The sequence below is a fragment of the Oikopleura dioica genome, chromosome 1 (assembly GCF_907165135.1).
Source record: "Oikopleura dioica chromosome 1, OKI2018_I68_1.0, whole genome shotgun sequence".
Classification (NCBI taxonomy): Eukaryota; Metazoa; Chordata; class Appendicularia; order Copelata; family Oikopleuridae; genus Oikopleura; species Oikopleura dioica.
In genome coordinates, this window is record NC_137291.1 from 6,994,441 (window position 1) to 7,020,742 (window position 26,302).

The 26,302-nt window shown below is 42.2% G+C and overlaps 4 protein-coding genes and 2 non-coding genes across 8 annotated transcripts; 5 read left to right on the top strand and 1 right to left on the bottom strand.

Moving 5' to 3' along the window:
- On the top strand, window positions 1–10,757 carry LOC145711146 (uncharacterized). Of its 3 annotated transcripts, none has more exons than XM_081788874.1 (17): window positions 1–290; window positions 562–760; window positions 1,174–2,934; window positions 3,034–3,152; window positions 3,200–3,314; window positions 3,367–3,726; window positions 6,741–6,895; window positions 6,976–7,264; window positions 7,313–7,540; window positions 7,587–7,746; window positions 8,798–9,029; window positions 9,075–9,257; window positions 9,333–9,704; window positions 9,751–9,941; window positions 9,989–10,126; window positions 10,168–10,359; window positions 10,408–10,757. In XM_081788874.1, the coding sequence occupies exons 1-17, from the start codon at window positions 216–218 to the stop codon at window positions 10,553–10,555; spliced, it is 4,917 nt and encodes a 1,638-aa protein (XP_081645000.1). In that variant the 5' UTR covers window positions 1–215; the 3' UTR covers window positions 10,556–10,757. The 3 variants fall into 3 exon arrangements, with proteins under 3 accessions (XP_081645000.1, XP_081645001.1, XP_081645003.1); XM_081788875.1 differs by having other exon boundaries at window positions 3,203–3,314; XM_081788877.1 differs by lacking the exon at window positions 9,075–9,257.
- A 29-nt stretch (window positions 10,758–10,786) lies between these two features.
- On the bottom strand, window positions 10,787–13,117 carry LOC145711178 (uncharacterized). The gene is made up of 8 exons (XM_081788910.1): window positions 12,929–13,117; window positions 12,339–12,421; window positions 12,031–12,277; window positions 11,890–11,989; window positions 11,576–11,846; window positions 11,297–11,532; window positions 11,039–11,251; window positions 10,787–10,996 (listed from the first exon to the last, which is right to left on the bottom strand). Exons 1-7 carry the CDS (start codon window positions 13,053–13,055, stop codon window positions 11,068–11,070), a joined length of 1,248 nt encoding a protein of 415 aa, XP_081645036.1. The 5' UTR covers window positions 13,056–13,117; the 3' UTR covers window positions 10,787–10,996; window positions 11,039–11,067.
- A 7,675-nt stretch (window positions 13,118–20,792) lies between these two features.
- Window positions 20,793–21,911, top strand: LOC145711856 (uncharacterized). The gene is made up of 4 exons (XM_081789546.1): window positions 20,793–20,878; window positions 21,009–21,247; window positions 21,303–21,599; window positions 21,647–21,911. The coding sequence occupies exons 1-4, from the start codon at window positions 20,793–20,795 to the stop codon at window positions 21,865–21,867; spliced, it is 843 nt and encodes a 280-aa protein (XP_081645672.1). The 3' UTR covers window positions 21,868–21,911.
- A 629-nt stretch (window positions 21,912–22,540) lies between these two features.
- LOC145710222 (uncharacterized) lies at window positions 22,541–23,973 on the top strand. Its single transcript, XM_081787938.1, has 3 exons — window positions 22,541–23,429; window positions 23,468–23,728; window positions 23,768–23,973. Exons 1-3 carry the CDS (start codon window positions 22,891–22,893, stop codon window positions 23,970–23,972), a joined length of 1,005 nt encoding a protein of 334 aa, XP_081644064.1. The 5' UTR covers window positions 22,541–22,890; the 3' UTR covers window position 23,973.
- Window positions 23,974–24,156: 183 nt separating this feature from the next.
- TRNAM-CAU (transfer RNA methionine (anticodon CAU)) lies at window positions 24,157–24,228 on the top strand. Its single transcript has one exon. It is a non-coding gene; the product is annotated as a tRNA-Met (tRNA).
- An 8-nt stretch (window positions 24,229–24,236) lies between these two features.
- On the top strand, window positions 24,237–24,308 carry TRNAH-GUG (transfer RNA histidin (anticodon GUG)). Its single transcript has one exon. It is a non-coding gene; the product is annotated as a tRNA-His (tRNA).
- Window positions 24,309–26,302: the final 1,994 nt, after the last annotated feature.

Consider the following 26,302-nt stretch of genomic DNA (forward strand, 5'->3'; position numbering starts at 1 on the left):
TGGTGGCGCAGTTCGCTGGCTCACCTTACAAGTCGCCAAAAAAAAAAACTGAGAGACTCACAGCGAAATCTTTCTCTCCGTCCCGGCCGCCGTCCTGTCGAGAAAAACGGCCAGAAACGGCGAAAAGAAGAGAAAAATGCCCGTCCTATAGCGAGAGAAATATTTTTCAGCGAAGAAAAACGAAGAAAACGCGACTTTTTTGACGAAAAATCGCCATGTCGAAGTATTATGCAACGATTACTGGTCCCGATGGGAAGGAAATGAAGGTGATGGTCATTCCTGTGCGTGAGATAAGGGATCAGAAAAGTCGTTTTCTAGAAATCGAGGAAAGTTGGCGCGGGCGCAGCGCAGAGGACGCGCGGGCGGTGACTCGCTCCTCGTGCCGCCGCACGGTGGCGCTTTTTGTCAAGCGGCGCGAGGCGAAAAAGAAATGGTTTATGCCCGCCTCATCACTTCTTCACTAATAAAAATGCATAAAAACAACAAATTAGCCATCAATTTACGATTATTCATAAAACCAAAATGTAAATTTCAAAAAAAATTTTCTGATCCCGAAAATACGAAGGGCAAGATGAAGCTCCGAATCCTCCTGAACACGCTGAAGGAAATCGACCTGTCGCCGTTGTCAATCCTTCTAACTCCGCATCTGGTTCCTCAAATCAGGAAGAAGTAGCTCAACCCTCTTCATCCCTGAAAAGCCAGCCCAGCCCGCCGAGAGAATCGCCCGCCCCGCCCGCCGCTGTTGCAAATCCTACGCCACAAAAGGAAATGGTTCATTTTTATTCAGACCTCTTTACAGTCAGTCATAGTCACTGTGATTGTCAGGTGATCTCACGGGATATACCCCCACTCATGTGATTAGCGAGAGATCAATGTGAAATCCGAAAATTACGCCGAGAACAAGTTTTTTCTCCGGGTTTTAAGACGCAATCGATTTGCGAGCGTGATTGATCCCCGCTCAGAGCAGCCCCACGGGACGTCCCCTCTTAGCTCACTAACTATAACAAAATGGGCGGACTGAGTGTTCCACTGTAAAATTCAAAACTCGCCAGCTGTCTCGACTTCTTGATCAAGTACTCTAGTTTCTTATTCAATATAGATGTAGATGCTATTTGACGCGGTAATAGGCTTATCTACAGTAGCTCAAGTGGGAGACTCGTTATTGAACCAGATAAAAGAATGTCAAGCAGCGCAGAAAGCAACAAAGGCTCAATGGAATCCTCGAAAAGCTGGCTCAGAAGAAAGGCGGCAGCGATCAATCTCCATCGTCGAGCTCATCTCCTTCCACGTCTTCACCAGAACCGATAGTGGAGAATGCGATTCCCAAGACAGAACCGGTCAAATCTCCGGCTGCTCAGCCAAAGAAAAATGGCGACCTGCAAATAAATAAGAACTTTGGAATCAAACTTGGGGATAAAGGAAGTGGCCAAATCAAGATCCTTGGCAAAATCACGGAAGTCCCAGTGCAAGGACCTTCAACCTTGAAGTCAGAATCTGACGATGATCAACCCCCAGCGCTCGAAAAAGCCTCGCCACCACGATCGCCCAGCCCGCCACAGTTGGATTACCTTTCAGATCGCTCACGGTCACCCTCGCCGGGGGCAACTAAGCCGGAAAAGCTTCGGCAAAGTGCTCTCAAGAAGACGGCGCCAGTTTCAAGCCAGCCCGAGTCTCAAGGGAAATCCCCTGCGCAGAAGAATGGCAAGCCAGGATTACTGGGAAGAGGAATCCCAATCGGAAACCTTGGAAACGTCGTCGCATCGGTTTCAGTTCCGAACAGACGGCTTTCAAATGGGAATCAACCCAAAACAACTCCAACGCGTCAAGTTTCTGCAACTCCTCCGAAACGCGGACCACGCCCAGCTCCGATCCAAGTCCAAACTACTCCTAAAACTCCAAGTCCAGTCAAAACTCCTCAACCTTCTTCAACCGCTGTTCCTTCTAGTTCACCATTGACGACTCCAACCACGAGCCAGTCAAGCTTCAAGCCCATTAACATGGCCGGACGTACAATCATCGCTCCTAACATGGTCAAATCGCTCGTTTCGCCAAAACTTGCGTCGAATGGAAAACAACCAATTCCATCGCCGACCAACTTCAAGCCCAAATCTCCTGATGTTCCTAACAATCGACCAACGCAGCGAACAGCGTCAAGTGGTAACAATATTCAACGAGCAGCTTCCTCCTCGAAGCCTAATCCGGCCTCGGTGAGACCATCCTCGCGACCGAATATCCGACCACCGCCACCACCACCGGTCGCTGCTACGAGAGGTCCTGCTCCTCCACCACCAACTCTGCCAACTTTTCAGCCTCGAGCAGCTACTCCTGTCAGTTCTTTTGTGGCATCACAGACAGTAAACGTTAACACTCAACAACGTTCTCTGGCAACAATGCCTCATCGAATCATCAGTCGACCGGTTGGGCGTCCTCCTCTGAACTCGTACCCAGTAAGAGCACAAACCAAACCGAGACAACAACAGCATTCTCAGCCAGCCTTGGATCCAAACTTGGTGGATATCGTCAAGGTTCGTCCAGCTAAGAAATCCGGCCATCACAAGTACCCGCCACCGACTCTTGTTGAAGGAGGAATTTCAAAATTCGGCGCGAATATCAAAACGATCAAAATGGCTGACGGCTCCACCTGCGGAATAAAAGTTCAGAGTCAGAGCCTTTACCAAAAGGTCAATATCACGAACTCAAAGCTTCGAGAAATCAAGCGAGGGCTTGCTGATAATCTCAATACAGAACATCTGACACAGTTGGAGAAAAAGAAAAAAGTTTCACAGCAATTTGCGGAAAAAGCAATGAAGCAGGCGAATAATCAATCGAACAATCTCGTCCCAGTAACGGTAGACAGGCGAAAATCATCCCCGCCGCATTCTAGCAAGGGAATCTCAAGTGGAGCACCGACCTTGGCGCCCAAGGCGACAACTCCTATCAAGGAATGTTGTTGAAAATAATGAAAGCGTAAATTAGCATTTCAAACAATCTTGAGCCCACTCTTATTTTTTCTCAAAAATATTTTCTCAACACTGAAAAAGGGAAACCTGCTCTCCCGGTTTCCAACCGTCGGTACGGCGAAATTGAAGACATCCGGCACTACGCCTCAGAAGCACGGCAACCGAAAACACAAGGCCGAGACCAAAACGGAGGTGAATTTTTGTTATTGTATATAAGCAAGTGTTTACATAATCATAAGAAGGTCGAGGATGGCTGCCGCCGCTGCTGCCCTGCGCCCAAATCCGCTCCATCTAAGCCGATTGTGGATCTGCCTCCGAGCGGCCAGAATCTTGTATTGTCGCCGGAAAATCAAAGTAATTTTCACTCAAAATTTCTGGAATCGTTTCTAACCAAAATTCTATTTAGTGCTGGTCCGCAAATATCTCGACAAGCATCCCGGGCAAAAGATGGACTTTGCTCTCTGTCCTGTTCAGAAAAATATGGTGATCGATCCGTCCTTCCCTCTGGTCAAAGTCGGCGATAATCAGTTCCAGCTGATCCCGAAGGAGATCATGGAGAAACAGCAAAAGGCACAGCGTCAAATCATTCCGAAAAACAGAACCCTTGCTCCGCTTCAGCCAAAACCCGACCAAAGCGACTCGAATGGCTCTCAAAATGGTTCAGAAGAAGAAGGATCCGCGGAATCGAATGTTTCTAGTGATGATAAGAGGATTGAGAAGAAGAACTTGTTCGTATGGAAAGAAGCGGAGATCACGAATGAAGAGGGTAAGATATTCTTTTGAAGTTCAAGTTAAGGGACCACGCGCACCTCGCTCGCGCCGCTTTTCAAAAAATCCGTTCACTACCTTATTTTTTGCCAAACTTTATGAATTTTTCAGGACATATGTAGTTTTTTCTCCTCTTTCATCTCCAGTTTGAATTATTTTCATACGATTATTTTTGGACTCAGGAGGCAGAAAACGAGATGCTCAACTTTAAAAGGCATCAACTCCTAAACTACTTGTCACCTGAAGTTATAAATACCCTCACCAAAAAGCTCATTCGATTCTGACCAGGAATACGGTCACGTGGTCTCAAAATAGTATTTGTATTAGATCGTAATCAGGGATTTATCAAGTGTAAGCCCTCGCGCTGCGGGGAATTGTCACGCTCCGGGAGATTTTTTTTGTTTGCATTGGTCCAAGCAATCAAGAGACAATTATTTGGGACCTTTATTTTTTATAAACAATATGTATAGGTAAATAGGATATTATTCTTCGATCTCTTCGTCGATTGAATTTTGTTCTCCTTCGTTTTCAAGAAACTCTTCATAGGAAGGAAAATCATCGTCTGTGGTTTCGGCTTCGACTGAATGATTCTTTCGAGAATTCTCAATATCTCTGTCGACTTGAGAGGCATACAATCCAGGTTTCTGAAATTGCTGTTGCTCTCTTCTTCTTTTTGATTGAGTTTTGGCTTTGATTTTCTGCTTTTCTTCGGCTTTGCTTTTTCGTTCATCTTCATATTTCTGCAAGCGCTTCAGACAAGCTTCAGGGACACGATATTCCAATTCTTCGAGAACCATTCGGAAAGCTTGATCCTGACCATGATTGTAAATCAAAAGTGCGGCGCCTGCTGAGACCTCATATCGCATGTTGATCGGGCTAGCAAATGTTCCTTTGACATGTAGTCTTCTGCGAATGATTTCAGCATGGTAGTACTCTACTGGAGAAGTCGTTCCGGTATTCGAGAGCTCTTTGATGAAGCTTTCTGGGAAGTTCTTGTCCATGAATTCCTGGAGTTTTCGAATGCAGTCTTCTTGTGAAAGATCACCATGTGGTTGAATTATTCCTGGCTTTCGAGGGCAATTTTCGTCACAATATCTGTGATCGCCGCAAGCGTGATGAATCGTTTTCTTCACCTTTTTCATAGCATCTTCATGTGACCATTCGCCAGATTTTCGTTTGTCCATAATTTCTTTGAACATACAGCGCAATCTTTGATGAACTTCGAGCTTCTGATTTTTAGTAAATTTTGATCTCGATGAGCCAGCTTCTAAGTTTCGACCACAGGTTCCCCATAGGTTTTTCAGAACATGAGCAACGTCTTTGCTGTAAATGATTTTTTCTTGCGGAATCATCTCTTCATCTTCTTTCTCCGGATCTTTGAAGACATTCGTGTTCTTTGGGTCTCGAATTTTCGCGTCACCGTCGCAGCAGATGTTGATCATGTGATTTGGTAGCTCCTGGTGAATCGGAAGAAGAGTTTTTTCGTAGATTTCTCTTGTTCCAATGGTTTCCAAAGTCGATGAGCATGTTCCCTTTGGTGCGATTGTTCCGCGACTGTGCTTCTGAAGCTGCTCCTCTGAATATTCCTGGCGTTTTTTGACGACCTCCTGGCCGATGATTTTGTAGTCACCTCTGACTTTTGCTACACAGGAAACGATGCAGCCCTGGGCGCTGTTCTTCTTGTGGCCTGAATAAAATAATGAATTTATTAAATATTTTGTTTGAAAAAATGCTAGTCTCAGTAAAGCCTTTTTGGAAAAACGCTTATTTTTAGACAATATTCTAGTCTCCGTAAAGCCTTTTTGAAAGAAGCCTATTTTCAGAGAGATTTCTAGTCTCAGTAAAGCCTTTTTGAAAAAAAGCCTATTTTCAGACAATTTTCTAGTCTCAGGAAAGCCTTTTTCCTGTGTCTCACCTGTGTCGTTATAAGTGCCATCAAAGCTGACATCGACTTGTTTTGGATACTGGATACGACGCTCGGCCACAAGAGATTTTCGGAAATTCAGCATGGACTCTGATGCAAGGTTGAGGATGATGTTGTCGACGATTTTTTGAAATTTTGAGGATGCTTTGCCACCTTGTACGAAATCGGGCACGCAAGCTTGTCCAGATGTTGTTGTTACTGAGAATCCGCCGAAACAGAAAGCGCGTTGAGCTTGAGGTTTTGTGATGCCTGCCATAGTGAGACCGCCGTGGAAAGCAGCATTGAATTTTTGGTGAAGAAGCCAGGTGCTCTTTGAAGCATTGCATTCATCACAGGTAATCCGGAGGTAGTTGTTGAAGAAATCTGTCTGCGTGATCGCCAGGGTCAAACAATTGCTCTTCTTGCAATCAAAGCAGCGAAAAGAAAATCTCCAAAAATCTCGCAAAATGGGCAAACTTGCCATGATCGTTTCTTGTGGCTCCAAAAGAACATGAGATTTTGATTTTTTAGCGTCGTTAGCAATTATAGAAGCCTTTCTTCTTTTTGAAACATGCGGCATTTCGGTCATTTTCATGATTCAGATTCATTACTTATACGTTTTGTTGCCAAAAGATGGCGGTAGAATCACAAGTTGCTCCAGAAATATGCTCTCCCGGAGAGAGGAATTAGTTTGATTACCCACCACGAAAAAAGAGCGAAACAAGCCCCGCGCGCACCAGAATTCCCGCTGCGCGCTAAGAGTACCTGGATTAGATCGTCGATAATGAGCTCCGGAAATTGAGTTAATAAGACCACGTGACCGTATTTCTGGTCAGAATCGAATGAGCTTTTTGGTGAGGGTATTTATAACTTCAGGTGACAAGTAGTTTAGGAGTTGATGCCTTTTAAAGTTGAGCATCTCGTTTTCTCCCTCCTGAGTCCAAAAATAATCGTATGAAAATAATTCAAATTGGAGATGAAAGAGGAGAAAAAACTACATATGTCCTGAAAAATTCATAAAGTTTGACAAAAAATAAGGTCGTGAACGGATTTTTTGAAAAGCGGCGGGAGCGAGGTGCGCGTGGTCCCTTAAGTGATTGTGTTTTTAGTCCATGGAAACCTGTCAAAGAAAATCTTCCTCAGAACCTTTGCCGAGGACGATCACGAATGTTGCCATCACGCAGGCAAACCACAGCAAGTTCTTGTCCGTCGAGAATCGAATCCAGCCCGAGCGAAGCCCCGAATCACAGTCAAAGGAGAGCAGGTTTGTTCGCTAGTTCGTTATCAGCTGGTCTGCCGCAGGGCGAATTTCGCGAGGCCAAATTGGTTAATTACTGATTCTAGGTCCATTATGTGGAGCATCAGCAAGGCCACCAGCACTCGACTTCCAAATCTGCGAATCAATTTGTTATCCCTCAAGCCAGCGACGATGATAACGAGATCATTCTCGAGCAAGTCCAGGACAAGAGAGGCAACGTTATTTATTACGGCGATGGGCAGGCGTCATCACAGCCACCTATCAACACCGCGCCAGATGGAAATTATGACGGCAGTTTGATAACAACAGGAGGTTACAGAGTGGAGACCCTCGAGGAAATCAAAGCCAAAGTGTCGCAGGAATTCACAACTCAAGGTAACAGTTTTCACATCTTTAAACTGAAAATAATTCATTTATCAATAGACGACGATGAATACAGCGATGATGACCGGTTGGTGATCGACCAGCTCGCAGAGGAGGACACTCCTCAGAGCGAAGCTACTTCTACAAAGTATCGCTTCCCATCCGGCCCGTACATCGAGACCGACTCCGAAGCAACACCGACCAAGCCCAAACACATCCCCGTCGATACCTCAGATGATGAAAGCATGCCCGATCTTGAAGATGCGGCTGAAGAAATGCCTCTCTTAGGTATAAAACTTCATTTGAAAACCGTTCTCTAACTCTGTTCCACTAGAACCGCTTCCAGAACTCGACGACATTGGAGCGCTAGAAACACAGTCCACGATCCAATCCGAGATTCGAAAGCGCAAATCCCTCCCAGCCGGATCTGGGAGCCTCTCACCGGTCAAACGCCAACGACGCGGAATTCGCCGCAGTCAATCCACCACTGAAGCGTATGTTAAAAGCGTGGGCGCATGATTTTTAACCGCGCATGTGGCCACTGCTCTAATGGTGCACGCGCTTTTTATTTTATTATTTTCAAATCTGCCTTTTTGAATTTGGACACTTTCACATTCGCTCCTGTATCACAGATCTAGCCCGGATCGCGCTTTACTGTTAAAAAAGAATGAAATACCCTAAACAAACCTCTTACTTTATCATATTCCGAAAAGACTTTACCTACAATTTACCGCTTTCTCTATCTGCTTCTGTAGGAATCTCGTGTCTATGATTGGATTCTTGTTAAAAAAACAGTACTCGTGTCCGGGGCTAGGTCTGTTCAGGAACATGCTTATACTTTAGACTTGCTCAATCCGCTTTAGATACAATACGCACTAGCTAAATAACACGATATAAGCAAAAGCTAAACCCGAACCGGACCGACCCCCTAAATTGTTGCTCACCAATCATCAGACAAAGAGTTCCATGAGAGTTCATTTTTTACATTCCTGTATCATAGGTTTTTTAACATTTTATCACTTTTACGATTCCGTTAATACATTAACTTTCCAGTCAGTCGATGAGTGTACGCTTTACAATATGAAAGTAACATTGAATAATTTTTGGCCTGGCGCCAGAGTAGGCACTGACATATGAACAATGAAAGCCCTCTCTTTTTTCGTTTCTGATTTGAGAATCGTTGCTTTACGAGAACAAACAGAAATCTGACACGCCATCAGACAAAGCCTTCAAGCCTGAAGTAGCGACATTTCGGGCCTCCTAGATTTATAAATTTAGGTTCAGCTTAATCTTTAGAGCATCAGTTGAAATCATAGAAGAAAACCTAAAATTAACCCTAAAATGAAGATGTGCCATTGGCAACTTCACTATAAATTTGTAAGATATTCTAAAACAATAGCGCTTGAGTGAATTCAAATTGTCTTATCGCCTCAAGACTGACGTACTTTTATACTCGTTTGCATTTTTAAATATTGCTTTCACTAAAAGTGAAAGTGAGAGCTAATAAACTCCTCGAAAATCCTCTTTTTCATCGGTGTTTTTCAGGCGTCAAAATCCAAAATCGAGTGCGTCTAATCGACTTACTTCGTTGATCGAAAAAACGCGTGAGATCTGCGAGAATCCAACGAGTCAGCCAAGCCAAAAGAAACGAAAGGTCTTGACCAAACGATCGCCCAAAAAGCGCCAGAGATCTGAGTCTGCCTCAAGTTCCGAAGACGAAGCTCATCCAGAAGTGTTCCACCCAAGCAGCAGTCACTCTCGCCAGGGCCACAACCCGGTAAATATTTCACCAAAAGACTCATTCACTCATTCCTCACCAAAGACAAAAATGCATGCAAAGGCAAAACATCAGCGCATTCGGTCAGACCCCGAGCTGCCTCGAAACTCGACAACGCCCGTCCTGAGGCCAGAGCCCTGCGCGAATGAGTCAAGGATTGACTCTGACCGAGGTGGATCAAGCTCAGACGGCATTCCCGACCTTTCACAAACCGCCATGCGAAAGAGGGTACATCTAAAAATACTCTCATAAAACTCACATTAATTCAATCATCTCTTATTTATATCTCAACATGACTCTTAGCGTCGAATTCTCGACCAACTGAAGGACACGCCTGAATTCGAGAATGCGCGTCTCTCTGGTGGTGGCCGAGCACGCCGAACAGCAGCTGGTCGACCTGCCCGTTCCGCCGCGCGGACAGCATCAGAGAAGACCAAACAAAATCTCAACGACGAAAAAGGACGACTGAAGCCTATCGTCGTGGAAAAGACAGAAAAAGTCAAACAGGAGAAAAAAGAAGTCAAGTCGGAGTTCGCCGAACCAAAGCCAAAGCCAGGACCAACTCGACGACAACGACGACCGAGCAAAAAGACCAGGAGAAAATCCGATCACTACGTCGACAATCACGGTTGGGAGCCCGTCGGTGTTTGCGAAAATCGATGCATACTGAAACCGGTATTACTAAAAAAACCCTCTTGAAACCATTTCTTATCGGCTTTAGGGCGAGAACACCTACATCGACCGCGTAAGCTTCGACACCGTCCGGAACGTCAACACCGACCGAGTGGTTAATCGACTGGACTCGGTAGCCATCTACGCGGGCGAAGATGAGCCTCCTATGTATGCCATTATCGTCGATTTGTACCGGGAAACTTCTGGGCAGATCATGGCCTGGGTGTATTGGTATTACAAGTAAGCATCATTTATCACAACTGAAAACTGATTCTTTTCCTTCGAAGACGCGAAGACGCTGAAGCTCCTAGCAGTACCTACGTCGCTGGAGAGCAGGAACTTCTTGCCAGCCGCCACCACGACAGCATCTCGATCGCGTCCCTTCTTCGTTCGTTCCACACTCTTACCTACTACGAGTACCGCCGGTGAGTTACTGCTTTGTATTCTAGTACTCATCTCTTTCTAGTTGGCGCGCACAGGGCGCCCACGAAGGTGCTAACAACTACAGTTCCTCTGATGAAAATCACGTGACGGTGAAAAAAGAAGAGGACATTCCCAGTCTAAATGGGGAGAGTGCAAGTTGGGAGCGAAAACCAAGTGACCGAGAACCAAGGACCAATTTCAACTTCATCAAACCTGGCGACGAAGTTTTCTTTGTGTAAGTTCTTGAGAATTGCCACCGACGTGAAATTTATCCCAATTTTAGGAGGAGGTTCTACGATCACTCGACGCGCTCGATCGTCATCACCCCGTCTTTCCTGAAAGACAAGTCCGAAAGTTCAACAGTGACTCGTCCTCGATCCCGCCGATTACGACGACCTGCTAACACTGAAATGCTGCATCCCACATCCTAAATTATCTTAGCAAGACTCTCAACCCTACAAAGTTACACTTATTTTTGCAATTTCTTAATTTAGTTCCCCCCTTTATTTATTTTCCCTTCGCTTTTTCACTCTTGAGTCTGAACCACTCTATTTATAACTGTAAATAGTCACATTCTGCAAAAACTATTATTGCCCTTCATCTGCAATAAATGTTCAAGCCACCAAGTTGGTACCACACAAAAAGAAAGAGATTTTGTTTTTGAGGAATGGGTCACTTTGTATTTTCTTTTACAAATAATAATTGAACGAGAGTGAATGAATGAACTTGAATAAATTGAACATATAAAGTACAGAAAGGAAGGAATTTTATTGCACGGAGAACCACGTGACGTAGGAATTTATATTTACTGCTTGGAAAGTTGTCTTGCGTCTGAGATAAATCTCCAGCCAGAACAGGTGGCAGTGAAGTTGCTGAATGAAGTCTTGGGAAAGAGAAAGAGAGGATGAACTAACCGTTTCAAAAAGAATGAATGCTGATTGTCTCAGGAATAGCAGAAATCGTTGAAAACGGATGGTGGCACTTGAAGTTGGTGAGGCGCGTGCTGCATTAGGGTCAGTTGTAGAATCTCGCAGTTGGCCGTGACTTGAGCATCGCTCAGTTCAGGCATCAGCATTTTTGCACCGAGCATTGATGCAGCTACTTGCAACGCACATCGAGAGCGCATGCTGAAAGGAAAAGTCAAAACTAGATCATTATTTTGCACTTCTTACCTTGGAGAAAGCGAACTAAACGCAACCGAAACGCATCCGTGCATGAGGCAGTAGCGTGCAACTGCTTGATGTCGTATAATCTCCATTGCGTTCTCCGCCCGAAAGTTGATCTTGGCGAGTAAAAAGCCGATGTGGAAGTCGAGGAATGTATGCGAGGTCGGCATCTCGATTCGCCAGTCGAGGATCACCAGAATATGCTTTTCGTATTTTTTGAGTTCTTCTGCGTTGTAAACGAACTAAAGTAGAATGATGATGAGAGGCAAAATCATCGAAATTTACCTCGCAAAGATGCAGAAGATCCTTAATTTCCGGCGGATCGTAGAGGAGTTTCTTAGAAGCAAGCAAAAAGCACGTGATTCCAAGCAATTGGAAGTCGGATCTGGCCACTGGCTCCTTGCTCAGAACTGTATCGACCAATGCGATGCACAGATACATCACTTCTTTGTGCATGCACTGAAAAAAATTTCCAGAACAGACTTTGATCAGCCAGTCGACGAGTTTGTATCGGTCTTGGTCGGTGATTTCCATCTGGATTTGGAGGATATTCGGCCTGAAAACTGTTACAGAAAATTCCATGATGAATGAAGTCTTACCTGTGAGTCTCCTTCTCATGCTGGAGAAGATTCATGTAGTATTCTTTGGCCGAATATTCATTGGACCATGATTTTGCGCACTTTATACTTTCTTGGTTCACTAAAAATCGGATGAGAGGTCTAATGTGTGAATTAACTTACCGATTTCTTGAATAGATCTAATGGAAGGGCCAAAAACTGGAAGATGGTTTTGCGGAAAGACAGGATAAGGGGAATAAAGCGGGAATGCGTAGGAAGCTTGTGTAGGTAACGGTTGAAAGTTGCGGAAATGCTCGCCGGGCGGTAGTAAAGCGGGCTGAATAGGTGCTGCAGCTGGCGCCTGAGCTTGATTGAAAACGGCGCCCGACTCGGTGAAATGCACGTGCGTCGGTAAAGGCGCTGGGGGAGCCTAAACAGTGGCCGTTGCGATTTCAGGGATGAAGATCTTGATAACTAGGCGGTTTACGTACCGAAAATGAGGTATCTTCATCGATAAAGCCCGACTCGTCTAACCGCGAATCTCGTCGATACGAGCTTTTTCTTCCATTGATATCTGAAAAAAGTCTGCTAGTCAACCGGTATTAAAATTCTTTGTTAAATGACTATAGGTTGTCTTTTTTCTCAAACTTACCTTTATCAAATGAAAAATCATCACTAAGAAACTCACTGGCAACCATGAAAAATTCTTTGAGAAAACATGCTTAGCAAATTCTTCTTTCAAAAATATATACTAGAAAATCCCAAAAGAACGCATTTGAAATCAGGTAACCTATTAAAAATTTATGATGTGGTCATATTTTCAAATAAAAATAAATGATTCCAAGATGAAGATCAGTCTTTAGGACGAGAATAATGCTCAAAAACATAAAAACAGTGCCTATCAGAATGGAAAAATCTCTGGTCGATGGAGATTTGAGTGCTTATTTAGGACTTTTCCTCCTTGATTCCACGAAAGTTTCAACACTTCCTTAGAATGGAAGCCAGTTCTTGTGAAATGAAAATATCTAGGAACGCTCAAACTCACTGGATCTTTGACTGAAAGACCTTGTATTCTACAAACCTCTGAGATTGTAGCGATGGCCGGAAATACTCTCATTCTGCTTTGCTGTTTCAGAATCGTCAAAGGCGTTTGTCAAAAGCCCTCGCGACTTGGAAAAACTATTTGGTATGTTGACTGGCTGGGACATAAAAAATAATGACTGGGAGAAATATTTTTTGCCAGCGCGAATTTATCGAAAATTTGAAAAACAAAATGCTCAATCGTGCCCTCTCTAAAACGATGCATACAATCTCAGAGAGGCACGAAAGAGCAGATAACGAGGTCACAGCAGGTTCGACCTCGTGGTCGAAAAATATTTTCAAGCTGATTGAAGGGACTTTTGAGCTTCAAGTGGGCGGGGAAATTTAGATATGTTTTATTTTGTTTACAGTGAAAACTTAATTTATTTGCCTATTGTAAAAATCAAGCCGACTTGAAGTGAAAAGAAGCCGTTTTAATTTCACTTCTAGATGTATCATCAAAATACTTCACTTCAAGATTCATATTTTTCATGAGTTTATGTGCCAGACTGGTTTAGTTATCAAATCTGTGTGAACGAGTCTTTCAAAAAAGATATAATGCTTTTTGCATTTTTATTTTTTTCAGAGTGAATAGAGAATGAATCATCAATGGGGTTGCGCCAGTGGGAAAATCGACTTTTTTTGCACTTGACCTGGAGGGATGAAATTTTGTGGACATATTTCTGAGGTCCTAATCAAGAAAAAAATCAAAAAAAAAATTCGAAAAATTAAGGGTATAGGGGTCATACTATGGTAGGCGCTCCAGAGCACAAGTCTCGAAAGAGACAATACAAAGATATCAGAAGGAGGACCCTGCTTTGTCGGGATTAATCCTTGCTGCCGAGAGAACAAATGGCCACGTTCTTGATAAAGGCAGTCGATATCGTCTGAAAGAGGACCTGCTGGTCCAGATAACAAAAGCTGGAAAGGAGCTCGTGGTGATACCGAAATCGCTGGGTCGGGACATCGTCCGTTACCTACACGTCGTTTCGGCTCACAGTGGAAGAAATGAAATGTTATCAGTATTAGATAGAGAGGACATTCTTATCAAGGGACGAGAGAGACTCGTCCGGGAAACAACACGCGAATGTTTGCTCTGTCACTTGACATCAAATCGATACAGATCCAGCGAAATGAAGATGGTGATGAAACCGAACCTAAGTGGACCGTACCGGAAAGTATTTATTGATCTAGTTACGTTCCAAATTGAAACGCAAAATCGCGAACACGCTGTCAATTGTCTCACGATGGTTGACGATTTCTCATGCCGCCTTACTTATCGCTTTGTTCGAAATAAAACTGCTGCTGTCATATCAAAACGCCTACTTGAACTCACCTGCGAAGTCGGTGGACTTGGCCAGATGGAAGTCTTTAGCGACAATGGACTTGAATTCGTCGCCTCCAAGACTCAAGATCTTCTAGAATACCTTCAAATGCACGCCGGACAGATCTCACCAACAAACGCTAGAGCCAATAAAGTCGAGCGCTGCCATAAATCTATTCGCGATAATCTACGAGCCATCGCCCTTACGGAATCAAACGCTCAGCACAAACTCGATCTTGCTGTTTCAACATATAATCATCAGGTGAAGTCAAGCCTCGACATGATGACTCCCATGGAAGTTCTTGGTATTAAACCTCCAAGATACTTTTCTGCTTATCTCCAACACCGCCAAAACGAACCAAAATGCGATTCTATTCGAGAATTCACTCAAAATATCAATATTCTCTTCAAAAATCTATCTGCATTCAAGCTCAACCGATATCTCTTCAAATCGGAAGACTCAGCACCGCTACTTTCGGAAGGCGATATTGTTGTCTTGAAAGAAAACAGCCTCAGAAAACATGATCCTGGTCTTTCTGGACCATATGTGATCACGAACACACGTTCAAACAATTGCCACGATATCGAAAATCTATTCACCAGCCAGAAGCTGATGCGAAATGGCCGTTTTCTGAGAAAGGTTCATCTCAGCGAGGAAGATAAGAAAAATCTGACGTCAAAGAATTTGTTCATCAGAAAATCCGGACATATTCTCTTCGACGATAACGAAATCGATCTCGCGAAAAGTTCACTTGAGCAAGAACCCGAATTTCTTCTTCAACCCCAGGAAAGTAAAACTAAACCAAAACCCAAATCCGATTCCAAAGTAGAAAGCTCTTACAATCTGCGCAAAAGATGATCATTTTCTTCATCTTTCAACTAGCTCTAGCCAAACGATTTTTTATGATCGACTCCGGAAAGGCAGCATTCCTTGTCAAGTCCAAAATCGATAAAAACCTGCAACTGTCTTTGGACATCCCCGCCTTCAACTGGACCTATATCGATAATCCCTGCTTCAACAATCACTCAACTAAAGCTTATGCTCGCAACGGCACGCACCAGCTCTTCAATGAAATCGAAAATTGGATCAACGAAAATTTCAAAGAACAAGAATCCCATCGTCATCGCCGATTTATCGGTGACCCATTCCGTATCAACTTCTCATGGCCGTCACGCAAATCTCAAACTAAGGCCGCACTTGAAATTCTCAACAAGAAATCAACAACAAACGCGAAAGAAACTGTCGACCTGGTCAACATTGTCAACAAGGACTTGCTGGAGATTCAATCAGAAGTTATCAACGACGAAACGAACTTTGAAAATTTTGTTGCTCAACTTTGCGATTTTGACGCAAAAATCTCTGCCTTGGTTATGAAACTTATCAACTCACTTCTGTTCGATGAATTTAAATCAACAATCACTGGAATTTCCCACGTCGTCATCAAATCTGACTTGCAAAATCTTCTCTCAAGCCTTTGCTCGTTCGATTACGATGAACTTTACACAAATTGCGCAAATATCATCAGTTCCTACCCGCTCCGCATAAAGAACATAAACTCTGAAATCTACGAAGACAAGATGATACTACAAATCAACGCCACAGCTAAAATTCCGTCATTTGAAAAACTAGGAAATGCCACTCACATTCTGGAAGGACCGAAACCAATCAGCATTCAAGAAGACACCTTCATCTACGAAAAACTCATCCTTCCGCACACAATTGCGATTTCAAGCTCAACTTCAACTTCACTCGATCTCTGCGAGGACATTCACGACGCTTATATCTGCTCGTATGGACAAGTCAACAATTTCAAACTCAACAAATGTGCTACTGATTTGGCAAACAACAATTCAACAAAGAACTGCGAAACAACTCTCATCAAAAGCGACAAGGATTGCCTATTCTCTCAGTTTCAACGTTACATCATGATAAGTCATTTTAATCAAATAGGTATTTCTTATTTTGACCGACGACACAAAAAACATTTCACCAACTTTACACATTCTGATGGAAACTTCGTCTACCAGCTGACTAATAAACCAACGACACTTCACTGCACAAACGACATCTTCTACGCTCATTATGAAGAGACGCTAAATCACGTTCAACTTCACACAACAAACACACTCGACCATTTTGACCTCATCAGTCAAGATGATTACCGCAACTCTCAAAATGTCCTCCAACACAAACGCGCAAATATCTCGACAGCGGAATACAATGACATCGCGAACAAACTCACGGAGAATGAAACCTTTGGAAACAAAATCATCTCACACTACAAAACAAACTGGATATCGACTTTAATGACGACCCTTCACACAATTGCTTCGATCATCATACTCCTGATAATTTTCAGAATCACAATCGCCTTTGCTCCACTACTTCGACAATTTTTAAATTTCATCTCATCAACAATAGCCTACGGATTGTCACGCCTTCTTCCCAAACTTCTCTTACTTCGCAAAGCTCAAACCGACGATAAAATCAACATGGACGATGCTTCAAGCCCGCCAACTCCTGAGAACCTCAAGGATCTCCCATTCTCGACTAACGCTTGAGTCGACTTTGCTCTCATCAACAATTCAAAATCCAAAAACAAAACAAAAAAAAATTCTCAAAATTCAACAAAAAATTCAAAAGAAAAATATTCAAAAGAAAGAAAAGACAAAAAAATACTCAAAACAAATGAAAATCAAAAAAATATTAACTAACTCCCTTTCTGTACCATAATGAACAATTCGCACTTTCTTTACTGTTCACTTCCAAACAAACTCTTTACTGCACTAACACGAGTTCACGATTCATTTATTCCATCAAACCCGATAAACACTGAAACAGTTAGGACAAGTCTCAAGCTCCGCTGGGAAGGTGGAGAAGCATTCGTTGCACAAAGCCGAAGCGAGACTCGACACGTTCAACCGGACTTGCTGTGCCGACTCCTGGACTCGATCTGATTCACATACAAACCGACCGTCTATTTACAAGATAAGATAATTTCGACACACTTATTACCTGATCGTAGTCTCACCCGTATTGTCTCATTTGAACCTCTCTCTCGCATCCTCCTCATGATATCTCCCAACTTATCGAGCAAGATTCTCAAATTCTCGAACATTCTCTGAACTAAAAGCAAAAGTTAGACGTTATTTGTAAGCACTTGGGCCGATAACTCACTTATGCTACATTAAATAATAACATAATGAATATGAAAATTTTTAAAATGAAAATACTACATCTATGCAAAATTTAGAATCCCTCCGAATTTCTTATATCCTATAAAATGAATAAACAAAATTTCGATGATTACCTAGACAAGCCCCGTCAGTAGGACTTGATTATGATTAAAAATGATTTTATTTGAAATAAAAATTCAAAAATTAAAAATGACTCTTGATTTAAAAAATCAACGATAGGTATCAGAAATCAGGATATATATAATTTATTTACAGGTGCGTAGAGAACATTCACTAGAAATCAGAGTTCGAGCATTTGCATCATGCTCATCAAATAAGCGCGTACCAAAGTCAGTTAGGGCCTCATGTCGCATCTCAGTAAATTTCAGATTAGTAAGTTCAGTGAAGCCAGCGGGAAGGGATTCGTTATTAGTATACATATTCACATAATATTCGAATGTAAAATAATCTATGAGCTTGCAGCATTTAGGAAAACCCATATACCCTTCCATTAGATAATCATCGACAAATTGACCTCTAGTCTTACAGCTAAGGTCGAGGCCGGAGTCTTTGAGAATCCTGAGAACCTCCCCACGGTCAAGCAAGAGAAGTGGTAACTGATACTGTAAATGTTTGATTTTTTCGTAAAAGATAGGGTCATCAAAAAGTACATTCGCATAGGACCTAATAAAAGTTTTAATTCGCCCTCCGTATTTCGAAAAAGTTCTATCAGAACAGGTCTCCCAGACATAACATATTCGCCTTCGTTTGTTAATAAAACTCTCGGAATTTTGCCGGGCGCCACCGCTTTAGAGAAATTTTCATGAATAATTCAATTCAAATTTATAGTATAAAACGTTCAAAATTTTCAGAAAATAAGGCTTAATAATACATTCTTATTTATTTAGATATAAATTATACTACTATTTCAATATTAATTCCTTCCTAAAACTTCATATTCTTGTCGGTCGGGATCCGCTCGTTCTTGATATCGATTTTCGAGGGACTTGCCTTGAGCAGTTCGAACCAGCTACAATTAAAAAATAGAATCTATAGTTTTAGTATGATCAGAAACTCTAGACAATATGTGTCTTGTGCGTTCGCACCAAGAGCTCTTCTCATGATCATCCGTCCGGCAGGCAGGATGCTAGGCAATCAGGCCGTTTTTAGTATTTAATTATGTTAGTTTTTTTGTTAATACCGTTCTTTGTTTAAATTCCTCGATTTCCATTCGCCTTTAAAAATAATTATTTATTCATTTTACAGTCATTTTTACATAGGGACGATGTCGTGACTTTCTCCCAAGGGCCCCGCTTCACTCGCGACGAGAGTTGATACAGTGCTAGAATTAAATTTAGAAAATAGGCTTCAATCATTAACAAAATTGAATTTAGAAATAACTGACCATATATTTATAAATAAGATAATAATTTTTACCTTTCCGCATAGTTTATTTTGATCCTCTTACGAAGATTCATTTTGTTATCCCTCTTAAATAAATTCTCTTTAAGTAAATACATTAATCTCTAATAAATTATAATTACAGAATAAAAAATTTATTCCAAAACAGTTTAAAACTGCCCTCTCTCTTTCTCTCTCTCTCTCTCTTTCCGCGCGTATTCCTTATCAGCCGGCGCGGCGTTCTCACCAACTACTGCAGACCCCCGATTCTTATTTTCCCACGACCCCCCATTCTCTCCACGCGCGCGCGGGCTTATCACTTTTCACCTCCAAATTCTCTCCTTTCGGCGCGCGCTCTCGTCTCCGCCGTTTTCCTCCTTTTTTGCTCCCTTATCAGTATATTTTCATTTTCATTTTTTTCATTTTCCATTTTCAATTTTCTCGCTCGTTCAAATTTCAAAGTACTGAAATTTCGACACGAAACACTAGTAGCACCTAAGTACACTGTTCCAAATTTATTATTCCTTGAAAATCTTTATTCTTATTATTATATACAGAAGAAAGAAGAAACTGTTCATTTACTTTATTTTACTCTCACTCTTCCTTGATTTCAACTGCAAATAAAATTTTCTGAACAAGGGGGGAGTACTATGGTAGGCGCTCCAGAGCACGAGAGCGCGTCCTCAAAAAGGGACGTCTCTCGGGCCCAGGGCGCAGTCAGCCCGCACTCTCCCCGACAGTCAGACAGCCCGTCCGAGCCAGTTGTAGGTCAAAAAATCGATTTTTTTATTTTTGCCAAATTAAGCCTGATTAAACCTAGACGATCATTTAAAAAGCTCAAAAATGTTTTTTTCGAGCCGAAAAAAGTCAAGGGAAGATAAAAAATCCGCAAAAAAAAAGAAATTTAAATTTTAAAGAATTTCAATAAGAACCATAATTAGGCGAAGAGCTCGAATAATTTGTATTTTCACCCCGTATGGGTGTGGGTGGGGTTGGGGAAATAACTGAGATTGATCACCTCAGAGTTCAACGCCGATCTCAAGCCCCTTAAATTTAATAATCAAGGAACGGGGCTGAGACGGCCCGAAGGGCCGTCAAGCCCCTTAAATTTAATAATCAAGGAACGGGGCTGAGACGGCCCGAAGGGCCGTCAAGCCCCTTAAATTTAATAATCAAGGAACGGGGCTGAGACGGCCCGAAGGGCCGTCAAGCCCTTAAATTTAATAATCAAGGAACGGGGCTGAGACGGCCCGAAGGGCCGTCAAGCCCCTTAAATTTAATAATCAAGGAACGAGGCTGAGACGGCCCGAAGGGCCGTCAAGCCCTTAAATTTAATAATCAAGGAACGGGGCTGAGACGGCCCGAAGGGCCGTCAAGCCCCTTAAATTTAATAATCAAGGAACGGGGCTGAGACGGCCCGAAGGGCCGTCAAGCCCCTTAAATTTAATAATCAAGGAACGGGGCTGAGACGGCCCGAAGGGCCGTCAAGCCCCTTAAATTTAATAATCAAGGAACGGGGCTGAGACGGCCTGGGTCTGACCTGAGTCAGGTTATTGGGTCAACGTGAAATAAAAGTAATTAATTTTAATTATTTATCGAGAATTTTCGAAAAAATCGCTAAATCGGAAATTTTCGTTGCATTGCTATTTTTTCAAGCGCACACGAGCGCATAGATATTGTGCCTGATTATTGTAGCTTAGGGTCTAAACTTACAAAAAAAATATGAATTACGCCTCAGGCACCTTCACCCGGGGGTCAAAATCGCTAAAATGTGCCAAAAAAGCGGATTTTTTTCGAAAAAAATGCGAATTACCAAAAAAAAAATCGAAAATTTTTATTTTTTCATTTTTATCGTAAAGCCCTTTAATTTTTATATATTGTCACGTGGTTTGAGCCTGATCTATAAACAGGCTATTTCTGGCCAATTTTCCACTAGCGCAACCCCATTCATCAATCATATAAGATGATAATAGTCGATGCTTTTCCTGTTCCTTACTCCTCTTTTGTTACTTCTTATGGTACTTATGGAAAGTGCGAAGATTGTGAAAAGTATGATGGTATACAGATATACTGTATTATGCGGCACAATTATCCTAAATCTTTTAAATCTTTTTTTATATACGCATATTTTTTTGTATATGAAAGTGTTCTTTCTCTGGAGTTTCTGATAATGTTCTAGGCCTGTCCATTCAACTGCTAAAATCAATGGGAAACGAATATGTGCTGTATGCAAGAAAAGAAACCACCCGAACTTTGATCTGGAAGCTGAGGCAAAGCGTGAACCGATCCCGAAATTTGTAGACTCCGATGCAGCATTCAAATGTCCTGCAAAGCGCTGCAGTGCCAAGAAACTCTCTTTTTGCGAATTTTATGTCGGATCTTGTTGCTCCACTGCTTTGAATAGAGAAGTCTCAGAAGGTATGTCAATTCATTTATAAGTTATAAATTATAACTGAGTTATCTTTTTTTAAAGTAGAAGAAAACGAAGAGTGCTTGCTCATGCACAAGATTTATCAAAAGTCACGACGCGACGTAGTTTCTTCTTACGACAAATGGCTGGATGCGGATAGAGCGTATTCTAGGGCGGAATTGAATGAAAAAAATGCTCGTAAGGCACTGGAAAAGGCAGAAAAAGAAATCGCGGATGCAGCTGAAAAATTTACAACTGAAAAAACGAAGCACGATGAAGCTATAAAGTGGCAAAGTAAAGTTCAAAAACGCTTATTTCTCACAGTCAAAGCAGTTACTGAGGGAGTGATCAGTGATACGGGTAAGATTTAAAAAGTACTACAGTATCAATTTATAAAATCCAAATAGAGCCTGCGAAAAAGAAATCAAAGCGAGCTGAAGTGAACGAGAAGCTTCAATGCAAGGTCTGCTCGTCCCCCTTTGACGTCGAGCACCCTGAAGCGATCCTTGCTTCTTGCGGGCACAGGGCTTGTACCAACTGCCTCATGAAACTTGAGGAGAAAGAATGCCCAGCAGTTGGTTGTGGGGCCAGATTCTCTGAAGACAAAATTATCAAGGTTCTCGACTGACTCTTTTCTGCCTGAAACCTGACTCTGAATAAAATCCATCTAAGGCATAAATTGTTTCCTCTTTCGATTGGTACTTGTTCAAATTACATAACAATTTTTGATAAACATCTCAAAACGGGTGTTATTAGCGTCATTTTCGCCTTTGAAGAGCATTTTTCAAAAAATAGTTTATTTCCCACGAAACAATTGAGAAGCAAGCATAATCGATAGACGAGAGAACTGCCGCGGATTATTTGAAAATTAGCTAAGATCGATTATTTGCATAGAGATCGTCCTGCTGAGGAAACATTTCTTGAACATTTTGTATTGTCCATGCGGAAGTAAACTTAGCGAAGTGAAGAAAGAGATTAAAAAATGAAGAAATATGCAGCTTATTCGGTCGCTTTTTTGGACATTCTTTGCCACAGGTTTGCAAAGATCAATACTTTGGTTCTTTAGAATTATCGTTCTAGCACGCTTTTATTCTCTTGGCCCATTTTAACGCAAATTTACAAGTCAGAAGGGTTCTTTTCTTGCAAAAATTCGACAGAAGAAATTTCAGAATTTCAACTGTGCTCAGAAAGCTCTCAAGATGCTTCTATCGCTCGAATAATGATCCTAGGAAACAGAGTTCAAAGGTCAAGAGTTCGGTCGATTATGGCAAGTTGCCATTTTTTGAACTTTCAACAGCCGTAGGTATCCTTGGGCCATTTACCTTTCTCCTTGGCTTGGCAAGAGACTATCTGGCATTTGGCTGGTGCAGGGCGATTTGTTTCCTTGTCCTCATTTTCAGTTATTTTATGCTGGCTCTGGCAGAACCGGGCAAAACCGACTGGATGCTATATTTTTGGATTCTTCAATTTGGCAGTGGAACGACTTTGATGCTCAGCTATTTTCATATTGCCAAGCTTTTCCCTCTTCATCAAGCTTTGCTGATAGGATTTTTTAACGTCGGCTCGGATTTGTCTTCTATGATTCCGCAATTATGGATTGAGTTCACGAATTTCTACCCCCAAAAGTTCTCAAGCAGATTCAAAACAGAGTATGTTAGCTTTTTGTATTTCTGAACTCAAGTTTTTGGACACCCTTATATCCGAATTCGCCATTTCCTTGAGAAGCATCAATCTTATTTGGGCTCTTCTATCTTCTATCTCTTTCATACTTGGAATCTTCGTCATCCCATGGCACAACGTCGAAGTCAACACAGAATCCGTCGAAACAATTCTCGACCTCAAGTCAAAACAGAAGCCTTTGCTAAACTCCGAAGAAGAAAGCATTCCTCAACAGTTCAAAAACAACATCAAATTCCTCAAATCGCCAATTTTGCTCTTTTACGGCGCTTCTTTAATTTTTGGAAATTTCGTTGTCACGTGCACCCTTTCACTGACGAATTTCATCGTGGAGAAAAAGATGGACAAACTGAATCTAACGGAAGAATACGATCCAGAGGATATTGTTTCGAAGTTCAACTTGATTCGACCGATTATTGCTGCTGTAGCTGCTCCTTTCATTGGACTAATGGTCGATTTAGTGAGAAAGAAGATTTTAAAAAAGAAGGAAAAACCAGAAAACATCGACCTAAGGTAACTCCTTTTAGTAAATTCTATGCTCATCTTTCTAGGTCAATGATTTGGCCATATTTCTTGCTGACAATTTCTTCCTTGATTTTTTCCATCACGATCAGCATCGACAACGTCTTCTGCCTCGCCCTAGCGCTCACATGCCTCTCTCTCAATTCTACCTGGGTCTATGTCGTTTATACAGTCGGGATGGAGATAAATCTGCCAGGACAAACAATTGGCATTGCGTTTGCTCTCTGTGAAATTGCAGGCAGCATATTCGCCTTCATCGCCGATCCAATTGCTGTTTTCGTTCTCGAAGAGTAAGTCTCCTTGTTGTCTCATTCTCCATCTCTTTTTAGGGATGATCTGGAGCTTTTCTATGTGAGCATATGGTCGACTACCTTCTTGATGTTCTTATTTGGCCTGTTGCTTCCCTCGATTGCCTTCAACAAAACTTCGGACTGCCTCAAGAACCTCGACTCCCCAAGACAACATGAAGTGGCGAAGCAATTTCAAAACGAACAGACAGAAGAAAATATTCTTTTGAAAAAGAATTGTATTTAATAAATCGAATGTATAATCAAATCTACAGAAATAAACTTCTTTCTCCAGCAACTATCTTCTTACGATTTATTTACCAGGAGAAAAATTTATGTTTCCAGAGGCAAAAACCATGTGTTCTACCAGTGCTCTTCTTTGTTCTCAACTCTGATCCGTCTATATCCCCAATTAGCGAGCCGTCGCTTCCAGCAGAGTGGCGCAGCGGAAGCGTGCTGGGCCCATAACCCAGAGGTCGGAGGATCGAAACCTCCCTCTGCTATATACACCGCTGTAATCGTATAGTGGTTAGTACTTCACGTTGTGGCCGTGACAACCCAGGTTCGAATCCTGGTTACAGCAATCTTTTTTCTCTTGAATTTTCATCCCTCTTAGTGAAGTTTTTCACAGAAGAATTATTTTAAAAGCTCTTTCTGATTTCTGCGTTTCAAAATACAAATAATGATGAAAATTTCTAATATTCAATGCTTGAGATGCCTCAAATTTAAAGTGAGTAGAGGGAAGAATTCGCTGAGAACACAAAGCCTAATCCACTCCAGTCTACTGAGTTTATCCCTCGGCTAACATGAAAAATATAATCGCCAGTTTGCATTTTTTTCCCAAGCTCTCAACTTGTCAAACACGTCAATTCTATTTCCTCGAGGTTGGAGTTACCTCTGTCGGATTTGCGCTGAGACATCCAATTGAGGCTCTATTTGATTATGCTCTTTCCGTCCGAGCGATCAGCTCTTCCTAGACACCTGATGGGTCAGGCGATAAGGGCAGGTACCCATAAAAGGATCTTTTCTTTTATTCATTTGGAAAGATTGCGAAGCTTTCTCACGAGCAAATATTAGTACTAGATGAAAGATAAAGGCTCTCTTTAGGGCTTGGCTCGGCAACCTGTGTAGAAAACCTGAGTCAGGTTTTGGAGAGCTTAAATGAAAAGCTGCGCAGCGACTTTTTTATAAACGAAGCCGCGAAGCGGCTTCGCTAATATTACCATTACAATCTATAAAACAATCCTCCCGAAGCCGCATTGCGGCTTCGTTTTAAAAAAAAGCCGCGTTGCGGCTTTTCATTTTAGCTCTTCAGAACCTGACTTAGGTTTTCTAAACAGGTTGCTGAGCCCAGCTTTAGCGCTTTCAAGTTCGGGCAAAAGAGCGAGCTTCAAATTTACGGATGTATTTTCAGGTCTCGGAGGAAATCCTCTAAATCCGATCTAACACCTCTTCCTCCCCCACAGAGCTGTAAAACTCGCCGAGGGTGTAAATCAGACTTGTTGTTTCTTTGGGAATTGAATTGATCTTCACTTGTTCTTCGCCCTGCCAGCATGGCGCTGGGAAAGTTGAAATTTTTTGAATTTTGCTTTCATGCCTTGTTTTATTCTTTTTGTTGCACTCAAATTTGACATTATCAATTATCGACCGGAGGCAAGCAGGGGCAGTTGACAAGGTGCACGAGCTGACTTGCGAACTGTAACAGGGAAACAGTAATTGCAAAACGCAAATGTCAGGAATCATGATATTCATCTTAGTGATTCACACAAGGCCTTAAATCAGGACTTTGTCGTCGAAAGTCGAAACCATCGGGAGCAGGGTTGCAAATTTTGCTTTATTTCTGCTGAGCTGAGCTGAGCGAGCCTTTTTCGGAAGTCATTGAGCTGCGCTGGTGTTTTTCAAGGGTCATTGAGCTGAGCTGATCAGATATTGTCTCAAGGTTTTCGAGCTGAGCTGAGCTGAGCTGGTCGAGCTGAGCTGAGCTTAGCTGTTTTTAACTGTATTTTTACTAGTAGAATAGTGTTATCTGAGCTGGTTTAAGCTAGACTTGTCCAAAAATCATTGACCTGAGCTGAGCTGAGCTGAAATGTGTGATTATTGTCTGAGCTGAGCAGAACAGATCATTTTTCAAAATCACTGAGCTGAGCTGGCTGAGTGTGCTGAACAGTGAACTCAGCTCAGCAAATTTGCAACTCTGATTGGGAGGGTCCCTGATTTCAATAATTATCCGGAATCCGGATAGAGAATATCGAAATCTGAAAATTTCCTGAGAGCGTTCGGGGAAGTTTGTTTGCGTTCTCACGGATCATCCATAATAATTTTCACTCGACCAAGGTCACAAGCTCAGGCCCAAATCAAGTTGTAAAAATGTCACCTGGCTTATTCTTGGATCATTCATAATTCAGTAGAGTCGGATCTTGTGACGTAATTATGATTCTAAGGCAAATATTCTCATAAATTTTACTCTTTGAATCGTTCTTTCTGATCATCCGGGTGATTCAGGGGGAGGTTTTCTTCCTTGATTTCAGTGTAAAAATGACCTAGTCTTATCAGTCAATCAAAGTGCAAAGTGGGGCA